Here is a 16,692-nt window from a genome sequence, read left to right as displayed (position 1 = left end):
TCCGGTGTTGCTGGGGATTCACTGAAGCAGAATGATCGCCGATTGATGTGCCAAATAACTGCCCGAATCCGTGAAGTTAAAGTTTAAGACTGAAGGCTTTTATTAAGTAAGAATCATGGCAGAGTTAACAGAGTTCATCATCGACCGAGCCCTTGGTAGAACATACCAGAAGAGGGGCGGGGCCAGGGAGGAGCATTAGTGGTTCCCCCCGGTGGAACATTCCAGACATTACAAGTACAAGTACAAATATCAGAACACAGAGTTATTTCATCACATTCACCCCCGGCTATAGATTTAGTCTGTCAGGAGGTCTGATAATCCTCTGGGAACGACGTAACTCTTGCTGAGGCTCCTCCCGGAGTACTAACTCCGGTTCATTCGAATTCCCAGAATCATCAGTATTTTCCACACTGAGGGTTTGTGTCTCTGAAGGTCCAATACCATGATTGAAAACTCTACCCTCAGAGTCGAACTCTTTTCGAGCTCCAGCAGGTGCAAGATCTTTAATAGAGACCGTATCCTCTCACCCATCCGAATATTGAATATATGCATACTGGGGATTAGCATGGAGGAGTTGTACTTCCTCCACCAGTGGATCAGTCTTGTGGCCTCTCACATGTCTGCACAACAGCACAGGGCCCGTGGTCGTCAACCATGTGGGTAACATTACTCCATTAGTAGCTTTTCTTGGAAAACTAAACATCCTTTCATGAGGGGTGGCATTCGTCGCTGTACACAAAAGAGACCTTATGGAATGCAGCACGTCTGGCAGGACATCCTGCCAGCGAGAGGTCGGCAGGCCTCGTGACTTCAGAGACAGTACAATAGCCTTCCACACTGTCGCATTTTCTTTCTCGACCTGCCCATTACCACGAGGGTTGTAGCTGGTAGTTCTACTCGTTGCAATCCCCTTCGATAGCAAAAACTGTCGTAATTCTTCGCTCATAAAGGAAGAACCCCTATCACTATGTATATAGTTAGGCATGCTGAACAAGGAAAACAGTTGGCAGAGGCATTTAATTACAACAGCACTAGTCACATCCGGACAGGGGATAACAAAAGGGAACCGAGAGTACTCGTCTATAATATTAAGAAAATAGACATTACGGTCGCTCGATGGAAGGGGACCTTTAAAATCGAGAGTCAAATGCTCAAATGGTCGAGTTGCTTTAATAAGATGAGCTGGCTCGGACGGCTTATAGAAGCGGGGTTTGCATTCAGCACAAACATGACAGGTTCTGGTCATTGTCCGGACCTCCTCAATAGAGTAGGGTAGATTGTGGGACTTAATGAAGTGGTTCATTCTGGTAACCCCAGGGTGGCAGAGTGCGTCGTGGAGACTTTGAAGCTTATCTGTACCTAGACTAGCACATACTCCTCATGACAAAGCATCCGATGGCTCATTAAATACTCCAGGCCTCTACTGAATATCATAGTCATATGTTGACAGTTCTATTCGCCATCTTAAAATCTTATCATTTTTGATCTTGCCTCTCTGCTTAGTGTTGAACATAAAGGCCACAGATCGCTGGTCAGTAATGAGCGTAAAACGTTGGCCAGCGAGATAATGTCTCCAATACCTGACTGCTTCGATAATCGCCTGTGCCTCCTTTTCCACTGAAGAATGTTGAACTTCTGGTCCTTGCAATGTACGAGAGAAGAAAGCTACTGGTCTACCAGCTTGGTTAAGAGTTGCTGCCAATGCAAAATCACATGCATCACTTTCCACTTGAAAAAGGATCTTCTCATCCACGGCACATACCACTGCCTTCTCAATGTCCCGTTTGATATTAAGGAAAGCCTCCTGAGCTTCCGCCGATAGCGGAAAAGACGTCGACTTAATAAGAGGTCGGACTTTATCTGAGTAGCTAGCCACCCACTGGGCATAGTACGAGAAGAATCCCAGACACCTTCTTAAAGCTTTTACAGTGTGAGGTAAAGGTAATTCCTTAAGTGGGTGTAATCTTTCAGGGTCTGGCCCGATTACCCCATTCTCCACAACGCAACCAAGAATACACAAACGTGTAGTATTGAAGGTACACTTGTTTTCATTGTAGGTCAGGTTTAACCTCTTTGCAGTCTCTCGGAACTTCGCGAGATTTTGATCATGCTCCCATTGGTCACGCCCACAGATGGTAACATTGTCCAGGTACGGGAATGTTGCTTCCAACGCGTATTCATCCACCATACGATCCATCTCCCGTTGGAAGACGGATACCCCATTCGTCACTCCAAAGGGCACCCGAAGGAATTGGTACAGGCGCCCATTAGCTTCGAAGGCCGTATAAGGTCGGTCTTATATTTTGATGGTGAGTTGATGGTAGGCAGACTTTAAATCAATGGTGGAGAACACGCGGTACTGAGCTATCTGGTTCACCATCTCAGAAATACGAGGCAAAGGATAGGCGTCTAATTGGGTATACAAGTTTATAGTCTGACTATAATCGACCACAAGTCTTTTCTTCTCATTAGTTTTAACCACCACCACCTGGGCACGCCACAGGCTACCACTGTGTTCGATGATTCCCTCCCGTTGAAGCCTTTCCACTTCCTCTTTTATAAATGTTTTATCTTCTGAACTATACCGTCGACTCTTAGTCGCTATAGGTCTACAGTTAGGAGCAAGGTTCGCAAACAAAGAAGGCGGACTTACGTTTAAAGTAGAAAGGCCGCAGACTGTGAGTGGAGGCTGAGATCCACCATACTTAAGGGTAACGCTCTCATGCTGACACTGGAAGGCCAAGCCTAATATTAAGTTCACACACAACTGAGGTAATATGAGGAGTTTAAAGTCCTTATACTCCATATCCTTAATGGTCAATGTGACTTTACCATATCCAGTTACCTCCGAAGTAAGGGATTTGGACGCCATCACAATTTCACTTTGAGTAGGATACACCTTCAATGAACAGGAGTTAACAAGGTTGGGGTGTATAAAACTTTCAGTACTGCCACAGTCTATCAAACACCCAGTAGGACGACCATTAATCTTGATGTCCATCATAGATTTTGACAAGGAACACGGTATGGTCTGGTCAACCGTAGCCGAGGCTAGAGTAAAACGATAGGCGGCAGCAGAGAAGACCTCGGGTACAGGATTACCCTTACACACTTTACTAAAATGTCCCCGTTTCTTACATTTAAAACAGGTAGCCTCTCTGGCTGGGCAACTTTGCCTGGGGTGTTTAGATTGGCCACAAAAATAACACTTAGACCCATGGGGCACAGTCGCAACAATAGGATTAAGTGGGGGCTCCATTGGTGTTATGGATGCCTCCATACTCGGAACACACAAGGCTGAGAGAGATACATGGGCTGATGCATACACTTCTGAATTCTTCTGGGCTACATCTAACGATCGAGCAGCAGCGACGACCGTTTTTAAAACTAACGAGTCGTTCTCGAGGAGTCTCTGTCTAATATAATTAGATCGGAGGCCAGATATGAAAGAATCGCGGATGGCTTCTTCCTGATACACTATGGCAGAGACAGCCTTGTAGTTGCAACCCTTAGCCGAAGCCTTAAGGTCCTGCAGGAAATCGTCCAGAGATTCTTCGGGTAATTGCCTGCAAGTAGACAGGAGATACCTAGCGTATACTTCGTTAACCGACTTAAGGTACTGGGCTTTAAGAGCTGCGAGGGCCTCTTCATATGTAGTAATATCTTCAATTATAGAGTAAGTTTGATGACTTACCAAGCTGGTTAGAAGACCCAACTTGTTAACCGTCGAATCGAACGATGCGATGAAGTGTTCAAAACATCGCAGCCAATGCGTAAATTTCTTCAACGCGTCTGCCAAATGCGGATCGATATCCAGATGCTCTGGTTTCAAAAATCGATCCATCTTCCAAAAGTTGTTACTTAATAAAATTGATGTGCCAAATAACTGCCCGAATCCGTGAAGTTAAAGTTTAAGACTGAAGGCTTTTATTAAGTAAGAATCATGGCAGAGTTAACAGAGTTCATCATCGACCGAGCCCTTGGTAGAACATACCAGAAGAGGGGCGGGGCCAGGGAGGAGCATTAGTGGTTCCCCCCGGTGGAACATTCCAGACATTACAAGTACAAATATCAGAACACAGAGTTATTTCATCACACCGATCCCTGGTGCAGACTCAATGGGCTGAATGGTCTCCTTCTATGCTGTATGATTCTATGATCCCTATGGCCCTGCTGCTGTCTTTCTCCAGTACTTTATCATGAAGGCTGGTGTGGCCTTGCTGTGGCCCTTGCTGTGCCCCTTCTCCCAGCTCCCGGTACAAATTTGCCCTTTTCCCTTGTATATTGAGCATAGAGGATTACAAATTGGTATCCGTTGCGCCCGTTTTTCTGGTGTAAAATGTATACCAATTTCTGCACGGCAAGGTCCCACTCCTGATCTCCACTGGCAGCATGGTTGCTGCCATATTGGCCCCAGTTGTTTTTAGGCGTCCCTGGCGGCTGCCTGAAAGCAGCGATGGATCAGTTTAAATATACAATGAAGGGTCCTGCGCCTATTTCAGGACTTTCCTGCAGAATTTGTGAAAAACTAGGTGGAGCGTGCACCGCGCAGACTCCACTGAGATTTTCCAATTCAACAGCGGCCTGACCAGCAGGACTGCTGGACACCGCCGAAGAAATGGTAGGGAAAATGTTTTTGTTACATAGTCATAGATTTATACAGCATAGAAAGAGGCTCTTTGGCCCATTGTGTCCGCGCCGGCCATCAAGCCCTGTCTATTCTAATCCCATTTTCCAGCACTTGGTCCGTAGCCTAGTATGTTATGGTGTTTCAGTTGCTCATCTAAATGCTTCTTGAATGTTGTGAGGGTTCCTGCCTCTACCACCCTTTCAGGCAGTGAGTTCCAGATTCCAACCACCCTCTGGGTGAAAAAGCTTTTCCTCAAATCCCCTCTAAACCTCCTGCCCCTTACCTTGAAACTATGCCCCTGGTTATTGACTTCTCTACTGAGTGGAAAAGTCCCTTTCTATCCACCCTATCTATGCCCCTCATAATTTTGTAAACCTCAATCAGGTCCCCCCTCAGCCTTCTCTGCTCTAAGGAAAACAACCCCAGCCTGTCCAGTCTCTCTTCATAGCTGAAGCGCTCCAGCCCAGGTAACATCCCGGTGAATCTCCTCTGCACACTCTCCAATGCAATCACATCCTTCCTATAGTGTGGCAACCAGAACTGCACACAGTATTCCAGCTGTGGCCTAACTAACATTTTGTACAGCTCCATCATGACCTCCCTGCTCTTATATTCTATGACTCGGCTAATGAAGGCAAGTATCCCATATGCCTTTTTAACCACCTTATCTACCTGTCCTGCTGCCTTCAGGGATCTATGTACATGCACACCAAGGTCCCTCTGGTCCTCTGTCCTTCTTAGGGTCCTACCATTCATTGTGTATTCCCTTGGATTGTTAGTCCTCCCAAAATGCATCACCTCGCACTTTTCAGGGTTAAATTCCTTTTGCAGGTTGTCCAGCCCATTCTCTTCCTCTCTCTGTGGTTGGAGTATCTGCTGTCTTCTCTTTTTGATTCTTTCTCTCTTCGACCCTACAAAGGGGTGTGATTCTTCTTCAGATTCTAGTTGTGACGAAGGGGCGATCTATGAATCATTATCCCGTCTTTGCTCTTTAGACATGCTCATGGGCCTGCTGTGTATTTCCAGCAATTTTTTCTTTTTTTTCTTTTTATCAGGGATAATTAATCCAGCAATTTGATGATTTCTTTTGCTCCTTAGGTGGTCCAGGAGAAGGGAAGCTGTTCCCAGGAGATCAGATTATAACGATTAACAATATGCCCTTGGACACTATTTCCCGAGAACACATTGATAATATTATCAGGTGATGATCCCTTTCATACATTCAGTGAGTAGAAAGTTTTATTAATTACCAGCAACTAAAAACATTGGCGGCCCCCATCTGAGGTTCTGCATGAGGGCCTTTAGCTCCTTATGTGGCTCAGTGTCAAATTTTGTCGGATAACGCTCCCGTGAAGTGCCTTGGGACATTTTACTACATTAAAGGTGCTATATAAATGCAAGTTTTTGTTGTTTTAGCAACAAGCTCACAAATAGAACAACTTTGATCGAGGAGGTGTGAGGAACTGTGTGTTCTTAATTGTAGAGAGAGGTTGTAATCAGGATTATATAGGGTGCCCCGTATCTCCATAGTTATACAGCAATTCACCCAGTCCTCAACAGGACTCTGTACACAACCAGTGAACTCTGTACACAGTTAATTTCTCCATTTCATATACATTTTAATTTCTATATTACATACACAACTGAGCACTCCATTGCAAACACATTTTAATTTCTCCTTTACACACACAGTTTAATTTCTCCTTTACACACATAGTTTAATTTATCCATCATATATACAGCCCAGTACTCCATTACATACAGTCGAGTAGACCGTGATTTACACTACTGAGTATTCTGTTAGATATGCAGTTGAGTAGAGCATTTCTAAAACTTTTGGCTGTTAGGTAGAGAACGTAAATTTCATGAACCGAAAAGAGGTTTATATAATGTGCGGATTGTGGGACCCCTCTTGTGGGACCTCTTCGCCAATCAATGCTTCCAGCAGCCAGGGCTCAGTGCAGGGTTGGGCAGGATCACTGAAGAAACTCTTAGAAAACCTCACCTTAAAATAACATTGGTTTACTTTCTGTTAAAGGTGTAATCCAGGGTCTCAGACTGGCAGACTCAGTGTTGGCTGAATCAGACAGTGCTCCATCAATGCTGTCTGGCTGGATCTCCAGTTCTGCCCAGGAGAGAGCTGTGTGGCTGGGCTCCCATTTGTGCAGAAGTCCTCACCGCAGTCCAAATTTAAGCACGAGTGAAATATGTAAAAGTAACTATTGTGAGGGTTAAGAAGTGTCCTGCCTTGGATGCATTTTAAACTCTGAGTTATACTGCCTGCAGTGTCAAACCCAAATGGTGTGAGACTGCTCCCTTCAGGCGAGCTCACTCTACTTCTCTCTGGGCTGGAGGGAGACTGCCGAAAGGGGGCAGTCTCACACCATTTGGGTCCTAACTCTGGATTTATACTGCAGCCTTAGTGTCACTGTGAATCAGAAGCTCTTCTGATGCTGAAGTTATAGAGGGCGAGTGATTGGCTGAGTAGGATAAATCGTATAGGTGTGTGCTGTCATAAGATCAAAGCTGCGATCTTCTGATGGGCTCTCCCAATGGGTGAGACTCCATGCCAGGAGCACAATTTGGCAAGATTTAGCCAGGCGTCATTTTCTCTGTTCTGTACTCGTATGGCTTTAATGTTTTTCCAATTGTTTGTTGCAGGGAATGTGGTAACTCAGTTTCAGTCACCGTGCTTCGAACTACCTCAGTAAGTATATCCTTTTTACTTTTAGAAGCAGAGCTTTCCAGAGCTATTAGTGATCCTCAGGGCGAATTTCCCCGGCGCTTCTCCCGTTGTGTCGCTTTAAACTGGGTTTGCGCTGAACTTCTGCCGAAGTTACTCTGGCACAGGGGGAGAAGTCTGTGTTTCAGACTGTGTGTCGTCAGTAACTAAACTCTTCAGTCGCACACCTGCACTGGCAGCTTTGAATGACATGATACTCCACTCAGCTGCAAGTGCAGTGGATCAATAGCTGGCGCCTATGTTGGTGTCATCCATATCTGCAATAGGCACTTGTGCCAGCGCATAGAATCGTAGCAATAGGCCATTCAGCCCCTCAAGCCTGTTCCGCCAGTCAATGAAATCATGGCTGATCTATTCCTCAACTCCATTTACCCACTTTTGCGCAATATCCCTTTGATACCCTTACCTAACAAAAATCTATTGATCTCAGTCTTGAAAATTTCAATTGACCCCCCAGCATCCTCAGCCTTTTGGGGGAGAGAGTTCCCAGCATTCCACAAGTCAGCTTGCACCAAACCACCTTGGAGAAAGTGGGCCAGAGCAGGATGGGGTGAGTTAGTCTGGCGCTTTATTTTCAGTGAGTGCTTGATGAGGGTAAATGTCAGATTGAACTCTGGTCCAAGAGTGGCCCAAATTCAACCAGTTCACATTAAAAGGGGTTGTCTGACTCTTCAGTGGATATTTGCCTCATGTGATGTTGTGATAAACCATACAATCCAAGGAGATCCCAGGCTTTATGCAGGGTATAAGTGGAGATGTGATCATTAGTCTCAGCATTTCCTGAGGTGGAGAGCCAAAATAGTCAACTAGAACTTCTGGTTTCCATTACTGGATAGAGGTCCATGCTATGAGTGGATATTGGATGAGTTTCAATACAGTACTGAGGGGAGTGCTGCATTGTTGGCAGTGAAACGTTAAATCGAGGCCCCATCTGCCCTCTCAGATGGACGTAAAAAATTGCATGGCACCAATCGAAGAAGAGCAGGGGAGTTCTCCTTGCCAATATTTATCCCTCAACCAATATCACTAAAATAAACTGGTCCAGAAATTCGTCTCCCTAGTGTAATGTTATCTTAATAACGTAATTACGAGTCTCCCAAGCAGTTGTAGTGGCGTGCCATTTATTCAGTCCTGACTCTGTGTCTCCTAGTACAGTACCTCAAGCATGGCCAAGATGGCGTCGGATCCCGCCCCCGGGTATGACGTCAGCCGTCAACCAGCTGTCAATCAAACCCCGCTGTCTTTATGACAGCTACGGTTATCCGTACACCTAGCGCCTGGTTTTTCGGCGCTATGGGTGCCATTTTGTGTCCAAAATGGCGTCCGAACCACACACTCACAATTCTGGTGCGTGCTGCACCGGGAGCCATCTTGGTAAAGGCCAAGGCGTCCTTTACCCACTTCTGAAGCAGGCGTTAGGCCATTAACATATGTAAATAAGGGGCCTAACGTCTGCTTCTGCTCACTCTTGCAACTTTGGTTTGCGCCTGAGGCAGCCAGCACCAGTGCCAATTGCCTCTGGGAAAACCAATGCTAAACAGCACGGAATTTTAAAAAGGTAAGTACTTACCATAATCACCGGTGCTCCCGGTCATGAGATCTTCGAACTTACTCCCGACTCCGACTTCCAGGCACCCCTGATCTCCCCCCAGCCTTGACCTCCTAGCACTCCCATTCCCCCCGATAGCACTCCCAATCCCCCAACAATACTCCAGACCCCAGCGGTCTTCTTCCCCGATCCCTGAGAGCCCTCCGATCGCACTCCGAGGCCCAACCATTCCTCCTTCCCTGTGATCTTCTTCCCCATACACGTACCTGAAAATTGGCACACAATTGGGCTCCTACTGCTGCGCCATCTACATAACAATGAGGTCCGAGGCCCAAAATCACGGGCTCATCGGACCTCCCCATTTGAGCACGGGCTATTGGCACTTTGTGGGTAAAGCATCCAAAAATGGACGTTACCGAATTTCTAGGCTTTATTTCATTGCTTTTGTAAAGTGGCTGCTGCATTTCCTACATTACACCAGTGACTACACTTCAAAAGTAATATCATTGGCTGTGATGCGCTTTGGGACATCGCGAGGTTCTGAAAGGAGCTACATACGTGCAAGTGCTTTCCTTTCCTTATTGCACCCAGTTGCACCTCGAGCTCCCTGAAGTTTTTGTCTCAACATTTTTAGCTGCCAGATTATTTCAAGTATGAGTAAAAAAGTTTGAACCAGTGCAATGAGTCTTGATTTCAACACGGTGAAGATGCAATATCTATCTATATAATATATTAAAAATCTTACACCGGTGCACACTTCCTGTCAACTTTTCCCATTATAAATTTCTATGTCCACATTTATAATGGGAACCACCTGTGCAAGCTACAGTTACACTCTCCTGCCACTGGAGGTGCTGCAGCATCATCACTGGTGGGAGGGTGTAATTACAGCCTGGCACCTTTACACAGGCAGTTTTCATTATAAATGCGGACAAAGAAATTTATAAAGGAAATATAAAAATATGGACAAAATGTATGACTTTATAATGGTTATGTATGCACACCCTGATCCAATTATCCTCCACCCTACATTTTTGCCTCACCTGAAAGCTACGCTTCATCTTGAATCCCTATACCAAGGGAGGTCGACTAGTGTCCATGGAAAACTCTTGGGCCTGGAACTTCTGTCACACACGAGAGTGTCATATTGCAAAGTCTACGTCATGCTTGCACCTGATTGGCTAAAATATCATACTTAAGAATCAACAACAACTGCAACTGTACAGATGGGAGGGGTAATTCTGCCATCCCATCTTCCCAGTGGGAGTCACACTCGACGGTAGTGCGGGCTGGAATATCGAGACCATCGTGTTGTAACTCTGGCCTAGATTTTCAGTGTGCCGCGAGGCGGGCTTTTAGGCGGGCGGGGGGGCAAAAATCCCGAATTCGGGGGTCCTGACACCATCCTGCCCAAAACCCGCCTCCATGTACGTTTCAGAGGAGGCAGGTACCCGCCCCGCACTGGGACCCACCGACCCGAGGCGGGAAGGGATTAGTGCCAATTAACTTCCTGTTAACAGGTAGTTAACAGGCAGTTTTTAGCCTAATCCCTATTTTGAGGGGTGTCGTGTGGGATTCCCGACAGCTCCAAACCACACCAGGTTAGAGCAGGCAGGCCGTCGGGTTGAAGGACTTGGAGGGGTCGCAATGTCGGTGTTCAGGTGAGTGGTGGGTGCATGAGTGCAAAGGTAAGTATGTTTGGTGTGTCTAAAGTGTGTAAAGCAGTTTAAATTACCTGTACTTACCGTAACAGCCTTTCTTCTTCTAGGTTTCGGGAGACTATCACTCAGCCGGCACTGAAAGCAAAATGGCTGAGAGCTGTCAAAAGTGACAGCCTTCAGCTTTCATTGCCGGTGAGAGTTCTAACTGAGTCTGTGTAGAAGGACTCAGGTTAGAAGTCAGACTGTCGGTGTTTGACAGCTTCAAACAGCTGTGAAATACTGATATTTCATCTGTCAAGACCTCTTGACAGATGAAATTTCAGTCTGTGACATCACCTGTTGCCGGGTGGCCCTTAATTGGCCTGCTGAGCCCGCTGGGCGGGCTCAACAAGGTCAATCAAGGGAAAATCGCGTGGATTGGCTGGACGTCGATGTAGGCAGGACTAAAACCCGAAAGTTGTAGTCCCGCCTCCTTCCCGACAGCTTAATGAAAATCGACCCCTCTGTCTCCAATCTGTGTTCCCTGCCAGAGCGCCTCCCCACTGGCAGCATGAGAAGTATCTTAAGAAAAATAGAAAAAAAAGAGAGGATGCAAGAAATAATTAGCATTTATATAGTACCATTCACATCCTTAGGACCATCCCATGGTGCATCACAGGCTATGACCTACTTTTAAAACGTAGTTACAGTTTGTCATGCAGAGTGTGTAGGGTGAGATAGAAGCAGGAATAAAGAGGATAAGGTGTGAAGATACCCTCCAGCATTGCCACTCACCACGGCCATGGCTCTACCCCTGCCCGTGATGGCCAGCACGTTTTCTTCCACGGGGGAGAGGGTGTGCAGGCGGCCTCGGCCTCCTCTGCTGGCAGCCTCCCATCTGGAGTTGTGGGTGATCTTCTCCTACAAGAAAGAAGGGAGTGTGTTAGTGACAGTCTTGTGAGGTGTTTACAGAATGTGCGTTTCATGGTCAAATAGTTAGCATGCAGTGGGTAAGATGTGAGGTGTGGGGAAGTGAGGGTTGCAGTAGTGGTGTGTGAGTATGGGGAGAAGAAGATAGATTGAAGTGTGGTGCAGTGATTGTCGGAGAGTGAGGGAAAGCGGGGGAGGCGAGTATTGTAAGTAGTGAGGCTGGAGGTGGTGGAGATGTGAGCCATGCGTAAGAGAGCAGTATTTGTACCTTGACAGCTCTGGTGAGGTCACTGAAATTCCTTTGCCTTTGCAGCCATGTCCTGGGAGCTATGCTCCTAGCATTGACCTCCTGAATCATTTTAATGAGTTGTCAGCACCAACTTTACGTGCTCTCTGGGATCACATGAAGAGGCATGTGCAGCGTGCCCCTGCGCTCCCGTTTTAGGGTACAATCAAACTTCTAGACCTCAGTGTCATCACAGAACAATAGTGCAGGGGTTCCCCAAACACAACTAAACCCTATCACGGAACAACAGTGCAGGGGTTCCCCAAATACTACTAAACCCTATCACGGAACAACAGTGCAGGGGTTCCCCAAATACTACTAAACCCTATCACGGAACAACAGTGCAGGGGTTCCCCAAATACAACTAAACCCTATCACGGAACAACAGTGCAGGGGTTCCCCAAATACTACTAAACCCTATCACGGAACAACAGTGCAGGGGTTCCCCAAATACAACTAAACCCTATCACGGAACAACAGTGCAGGGGTTCCCCAAATACTACTAAACCCTATCACGGAACAACAGTGCAGGGGTTCCCCAAATACAACTAAACCCTATCACGGAACAACAGTGCAGGGGTTCCCCAAATACAACTAAACCCTATCACGGAACAACAGTGCAGGGGTTCCCCAAATACAACTAAACCCTATCACGGAACAACAGTGCAGGGGTTCCCCAAATACTACTAAACCCTATCACGGAACAACAGTGCAGGGGTTCCCCAAATACTACTAAACCCTATCACGGAACAACAGTGCAGGGGTTCCCCAAATACAACTAAACCCTATCACGGAACAACAGTGCAGGGGTTCCCCAAATACTACTAAACCCTATCATGGAACAACAGTGCAGGGGTTCCCCAAATACTACTAAACCCTATCACGGAACAACAGTGCAGGGGTTCCCCAAATACTACTAAACCCTATCATGGAACAACAGTGCAGGGGTTCCCCAAATACAACTAAACCCTATCACAGAACATCAGTGAAGCTTTTCCCCAAATACAACACATTATCATCACAGAATGTCAATGCTGTGGTTTAAATGTAATGTTTTGTTTGTGTTCAGGGGCCCAAATCATCGTTCATTACTGAAGAAAAACGAGCCAGGCTGAAAAGCAATCCAGTCAAAGTGCGCTTTGCGGAGGAAGTGATTGTCAACGGCCACACACAGGTTTGTGCCTCCCGCAGCCCTTTGGCCCATTGCCGGCTCCAGCCAGACCATAATTATTCTGAGTTAGTGCCAACCCGTTTCTGGACTGGGCACGTATTGTTTTTCTATAAAACACTGATTGTCTGGATGTGTCCTGCCAGCCTAGAACCAAGGCTGTCAGGGGTGCGTATCAGGGAATCGTGGGCATCCCCTCCAACAGAGATAGCCCCTCCTCTCGACAGCGATGCCAGGGCTGGGTTGGGGAGGGGTGATTTCCTCTGTGCAGGTGTAGTGTAGTTGTAAATTCATTTAGAAAGAACTGGTGTATGATTACACAGAACCCCAAGAATTGTACAAAAATTAGACCGGTGCCTGAATTGATACAGGTCCAGTGACCTCAGCCAGGTTGGGGTGTCAGGGCTTCTGGCTCTAGTGGGACACAGTGGATGAGAACTGAGGCCTCGATTTTCTTTACTGGTGCAGTTACCAACAATTTAAGATTGATTTAATTTAGCCATAAGTGTGTGATCACATTTCCTTACTCTAACCCAGTCTTGTAGCTTCAAACTAACTCGATTTTCTGCCCTGCAGTGAATGAAGTGTGAGGCACCAACCCCGGATAGCCATCACTGATCCCAATGAATTTTCTGGTGTCATGCCCATTTGGTGGGCTGCTGGTGGTATTGTCTCCCAAAGTTCCCCGTGAGCCACAATTTAATATTGTTGCTGCAAAGCTTCATTCACTGCAGGGCTGCAAATCTATTGAGTTCAAAGATATAAGACTGGATTAGAATAAGGAAATGTGATCGTACATTTATGGTGAGATTAAATCGACCTGAAATTGCTCGGGGACACAACCTTGGTAAGTACACCGGGGTTGTGCCCTCCAGTGACCTAGGCCACTGGTCCCAACGGAGTCCATGGGGTCGCTGGGTGGTCACCTATCTGCATGGGCCTGGCAGGGGCCTGTGCCTCTCCTCCCTGAGACCACAAAGTGCAGCATGCACCAGGCACGGTGTGAGTGTTGGGTCCCCTGCCGACTCATGCTAAGGTGCCTGCTCTGATTTATGCCCTTATTTCTTCTTTGGGTGTCCAGGCCATGATTTACTGACTCCACCCGTGGGGCCTACTTCCACTCATCGGGAGGCAGCTGCCTGTCTTCCCACTTGGTCTACCAGCCTCTAGACTTTATGCCGGGCCCCTGTGGGACTGCAGATGCTGGAACTCCTGGCACAGTGAGCCCCCACTCCCCTCCTCGCCTTCGGTGCTGTCCCCTCTGAATCAGTGGCCTTGGTTGGGATGGGCCCCAAACGAGGCCACAGGAAACCCCAGCGCACGTCTGGGTCTGGGTGGAGCTTTATAGCTGTTCTGCCAGACTCCCGCTGGAATAGCTGAGCATTTCCGGGGGCCCATATGTGGGAGTGAACTTCTGAACAATCTGACAGCAGGAACTTCATGAATACAGGAGGAGCCTGGAATTCCAGGAGGCCCAGTCCACCATCAGCAGAAGTGCCTATTAGAAACATAGAAGATAGGAGCAGGAGTAGGCCATTCGGCCCTTCGAGCCTGCTCCGCCATTCAATGAGATCATGGCTGATCATCCAAATTCAGTACCCTGTCCCTGCCTTCTCCGCATATCCCTTGATCCCTTTAGCCTTAAGAAATATACCCAACTCCTTCTTGAATATATTTAATGAACTGGCCTCCACCGCCCTCTGTGGCAGAGAATTCCACAGGTTCACCACTCTCTGGGTGAAGAAATTCCTCCTCATTTCAGTCCTAAATGGCTTACCCCTTATCCTTAGACTGTGACCCCTGGTTCTGGACTCCCCGGCCATCAGAAACATCCTTCCTGCATCTAATCTGTCCAGGCCTGACAGAATTTTATAGGTTTCGATGAGATCTCCTCTCAATCTTCTAAACTTCAGTGAGTATAAGCCCAATCGACACAATCTCTCCTCATACGTCATTCCTGCCATCCCAGGTATCAGCCTGGTGAATCTTTGCTGCACTCCTTCCATGGCCAGAACGTCCTTCCTCAGATAAGGCGACCAAAACTGCACACAATACTCAAGGTGCAGCCTTACCAAGGCCCTGTACAACTGCAGCAAGACGTCCTTGTTCCTGTACTTGAACCCTCTTGCTACGAAGGCCAACATACCATTTGCCTTCTTAACCGCCTGCTGCACCTGCATGCTTACCTTCAGCAACTGGTGCACAAGAACACCCAGGTCGCTTTGCACTTCCCCTTCTCCCAACCTATTGCCATTCAAATAATAATCTGCCTTTCTGTTTTTGCCACCAAAGTGGATAACCTCACATTTATCCACATTATAGTGCATCTGCCATGTTTCTGCCCAATCACCTAACCTGTCCAAATCGTACTGGAGTTTCACAACATCCTCCTCACAGCATACCCTCCCACCCAGCTTTGTGTCGTCTGCAAATTTGGAGATATTACATCCAATTCCCTCGTCCAGATCATTACTATATATTGTGAACAGCTGGGGTCCCAGGACCGATCCCTGCGGTACCCCACTAGTCACTGCCTGCCACTGGGAAAACGACCCATTTATACCAACTCTTTGCTTTCTGTCCGCCAACCAGTTCTCTATCCAAGTCAATACCTTGCCCCCAATCCCATGTGCCTTAATTTTGCACGCTAATCTCTTATGCGGGACCTTATCGAAAGCCTTCTGAAAGACCAAATACACCACATCCACTGGTTCTCCCTTATCTATTTTACCAGTTACATCCTCAAAAAATTCCAGTAAATTAGTCAAACATGATTTACCTTTTGTAAATCCATGTTGACTTTGTCCGATCCTGTCACTGCTTTCCAAGTGCTCTGCTATTACATCTTTTATAATGGACTCTAGCATTTTCCCCACTACCGATGTCAGGCTTACCGGTCTATAATTCCCCACTTTTTCTCTACCACCTTTTTTGAATAGTGGGGTAACATTAGCTACCCTCCAATCCATGGGTACTGTTCCAGAGTCTATCGAGTTCTGGAAGATGACCCGCAATGCATCTATTATTTCTAGGGCCACTTCCTTAAGTATCCTAGGATGTAGATTATCAGGCCCTGGGGATTTATCGGCCTTCAGTCCCATCAATTTTCCTAACACCATTTCCCTACAAATACTGATTTCTTTCAGTTGCACCCTTTCATCAGACCCTATGTTCCCCGGCATCTCTGGGAGGTTATTTGTGTCCTCCTTTGTGAAGGCAGAAGCAAAATATGTATTTAGTTGGTCTGCCATTTCTTTGTTCCCCATTATAAATTCTCCTGATTTTGACTGCAAGGGACCTACGCTTGACTTCACCAATCTTTTTCAGTAGGTGATGTTGTGATAGGATATGGGGTCGGAAGCTCACCTCAGGATTGAATAGGATGCCAACTTTGTGAACAGCCAGGTTCAGCCTGAGACCGTAGTTGGGGAGGGAAATGGAATTGGTGACGAGGGTACGGTGCTTGTGGAGGTGGCTGAAGATGGTAATTTCAGCTTTCCCAATGTTTGGGAGAAATTGCTCAGTATCCAGAGAGGAACTGCAAGCAGTCTGACAACACAGAGGCAGTGGAGGTGGTGGAGAAGTAGAGCTCAGTTTCATCAGTGTACATGTGGAATGTGGAATCTTAGCTCACAGCAGGCCTGGTGCCATTGGAGGCAAATTGGGTGGAATTTCCAGCCCCCTTGATGTGGGGGAGGTGTGGGTGGGCAGATGATCTGCCTACAGCCCCCGTACTGGAATTTCCC

At 46.9% G+C, this 16,692-nt stretch overlaps 1 protein-coding gene across 7 annotated transcripts in view; it reads left to right on the top strand.

Annotated features, from left to right (window-relative positions):
- frmpd1a (FERM and PDZ domain containing 1a) overlaps positions 1-16,692 on the top strand; it is a 294,153-nt gene that overhangs the window by 118,827 nt on the left and 158,634 nt on the right. For 3 of the 7 annotated variants that reach the window (XM_085983583.1, XM_085983564.1, XM_085983555.1), the window contains exons 4-7: positions 2,133-2,309; positions 5,729-5,831; positions 7,292-7,337; positions 12,848-12,952. In XM_085983583.1, the coding sequence (XP_085839709.1) occupies positions 2,133-2,309; positions 5,729-5,831; positions 7,292-7,337; positions 12,848-12,952 (431 nt within the window). The remainder of the gene's footprint in view (positions 1-2,132; positions 2,310-5,728; positions 5,832-7,291; positions 7,338-12,847; positions 12,953-16,692) is intronic. The other 4 variants (XM_085983599.1, XM_085983605.1, XM_085983592.1 and 1 more) reach the window with 2 other exon arrangements.

This window comes from Somniosus microcephalus, chromosome 1, assembly GCF_052327205.1.
Source record: "Somniosus microcephalus isolate GS21.2 chromosome 1, FLI_Smic_1.0, whole genome shotgun sequence".
NCBI lineage: Eukaryota > Metazoa > Chordata > Chondrichthyes > Squaliformes > Somniosidae > Somniosus > Somniosus microcephalus.
This window is presented reverse-complemented; position numbering and strand designations above follow the sequence as displayed.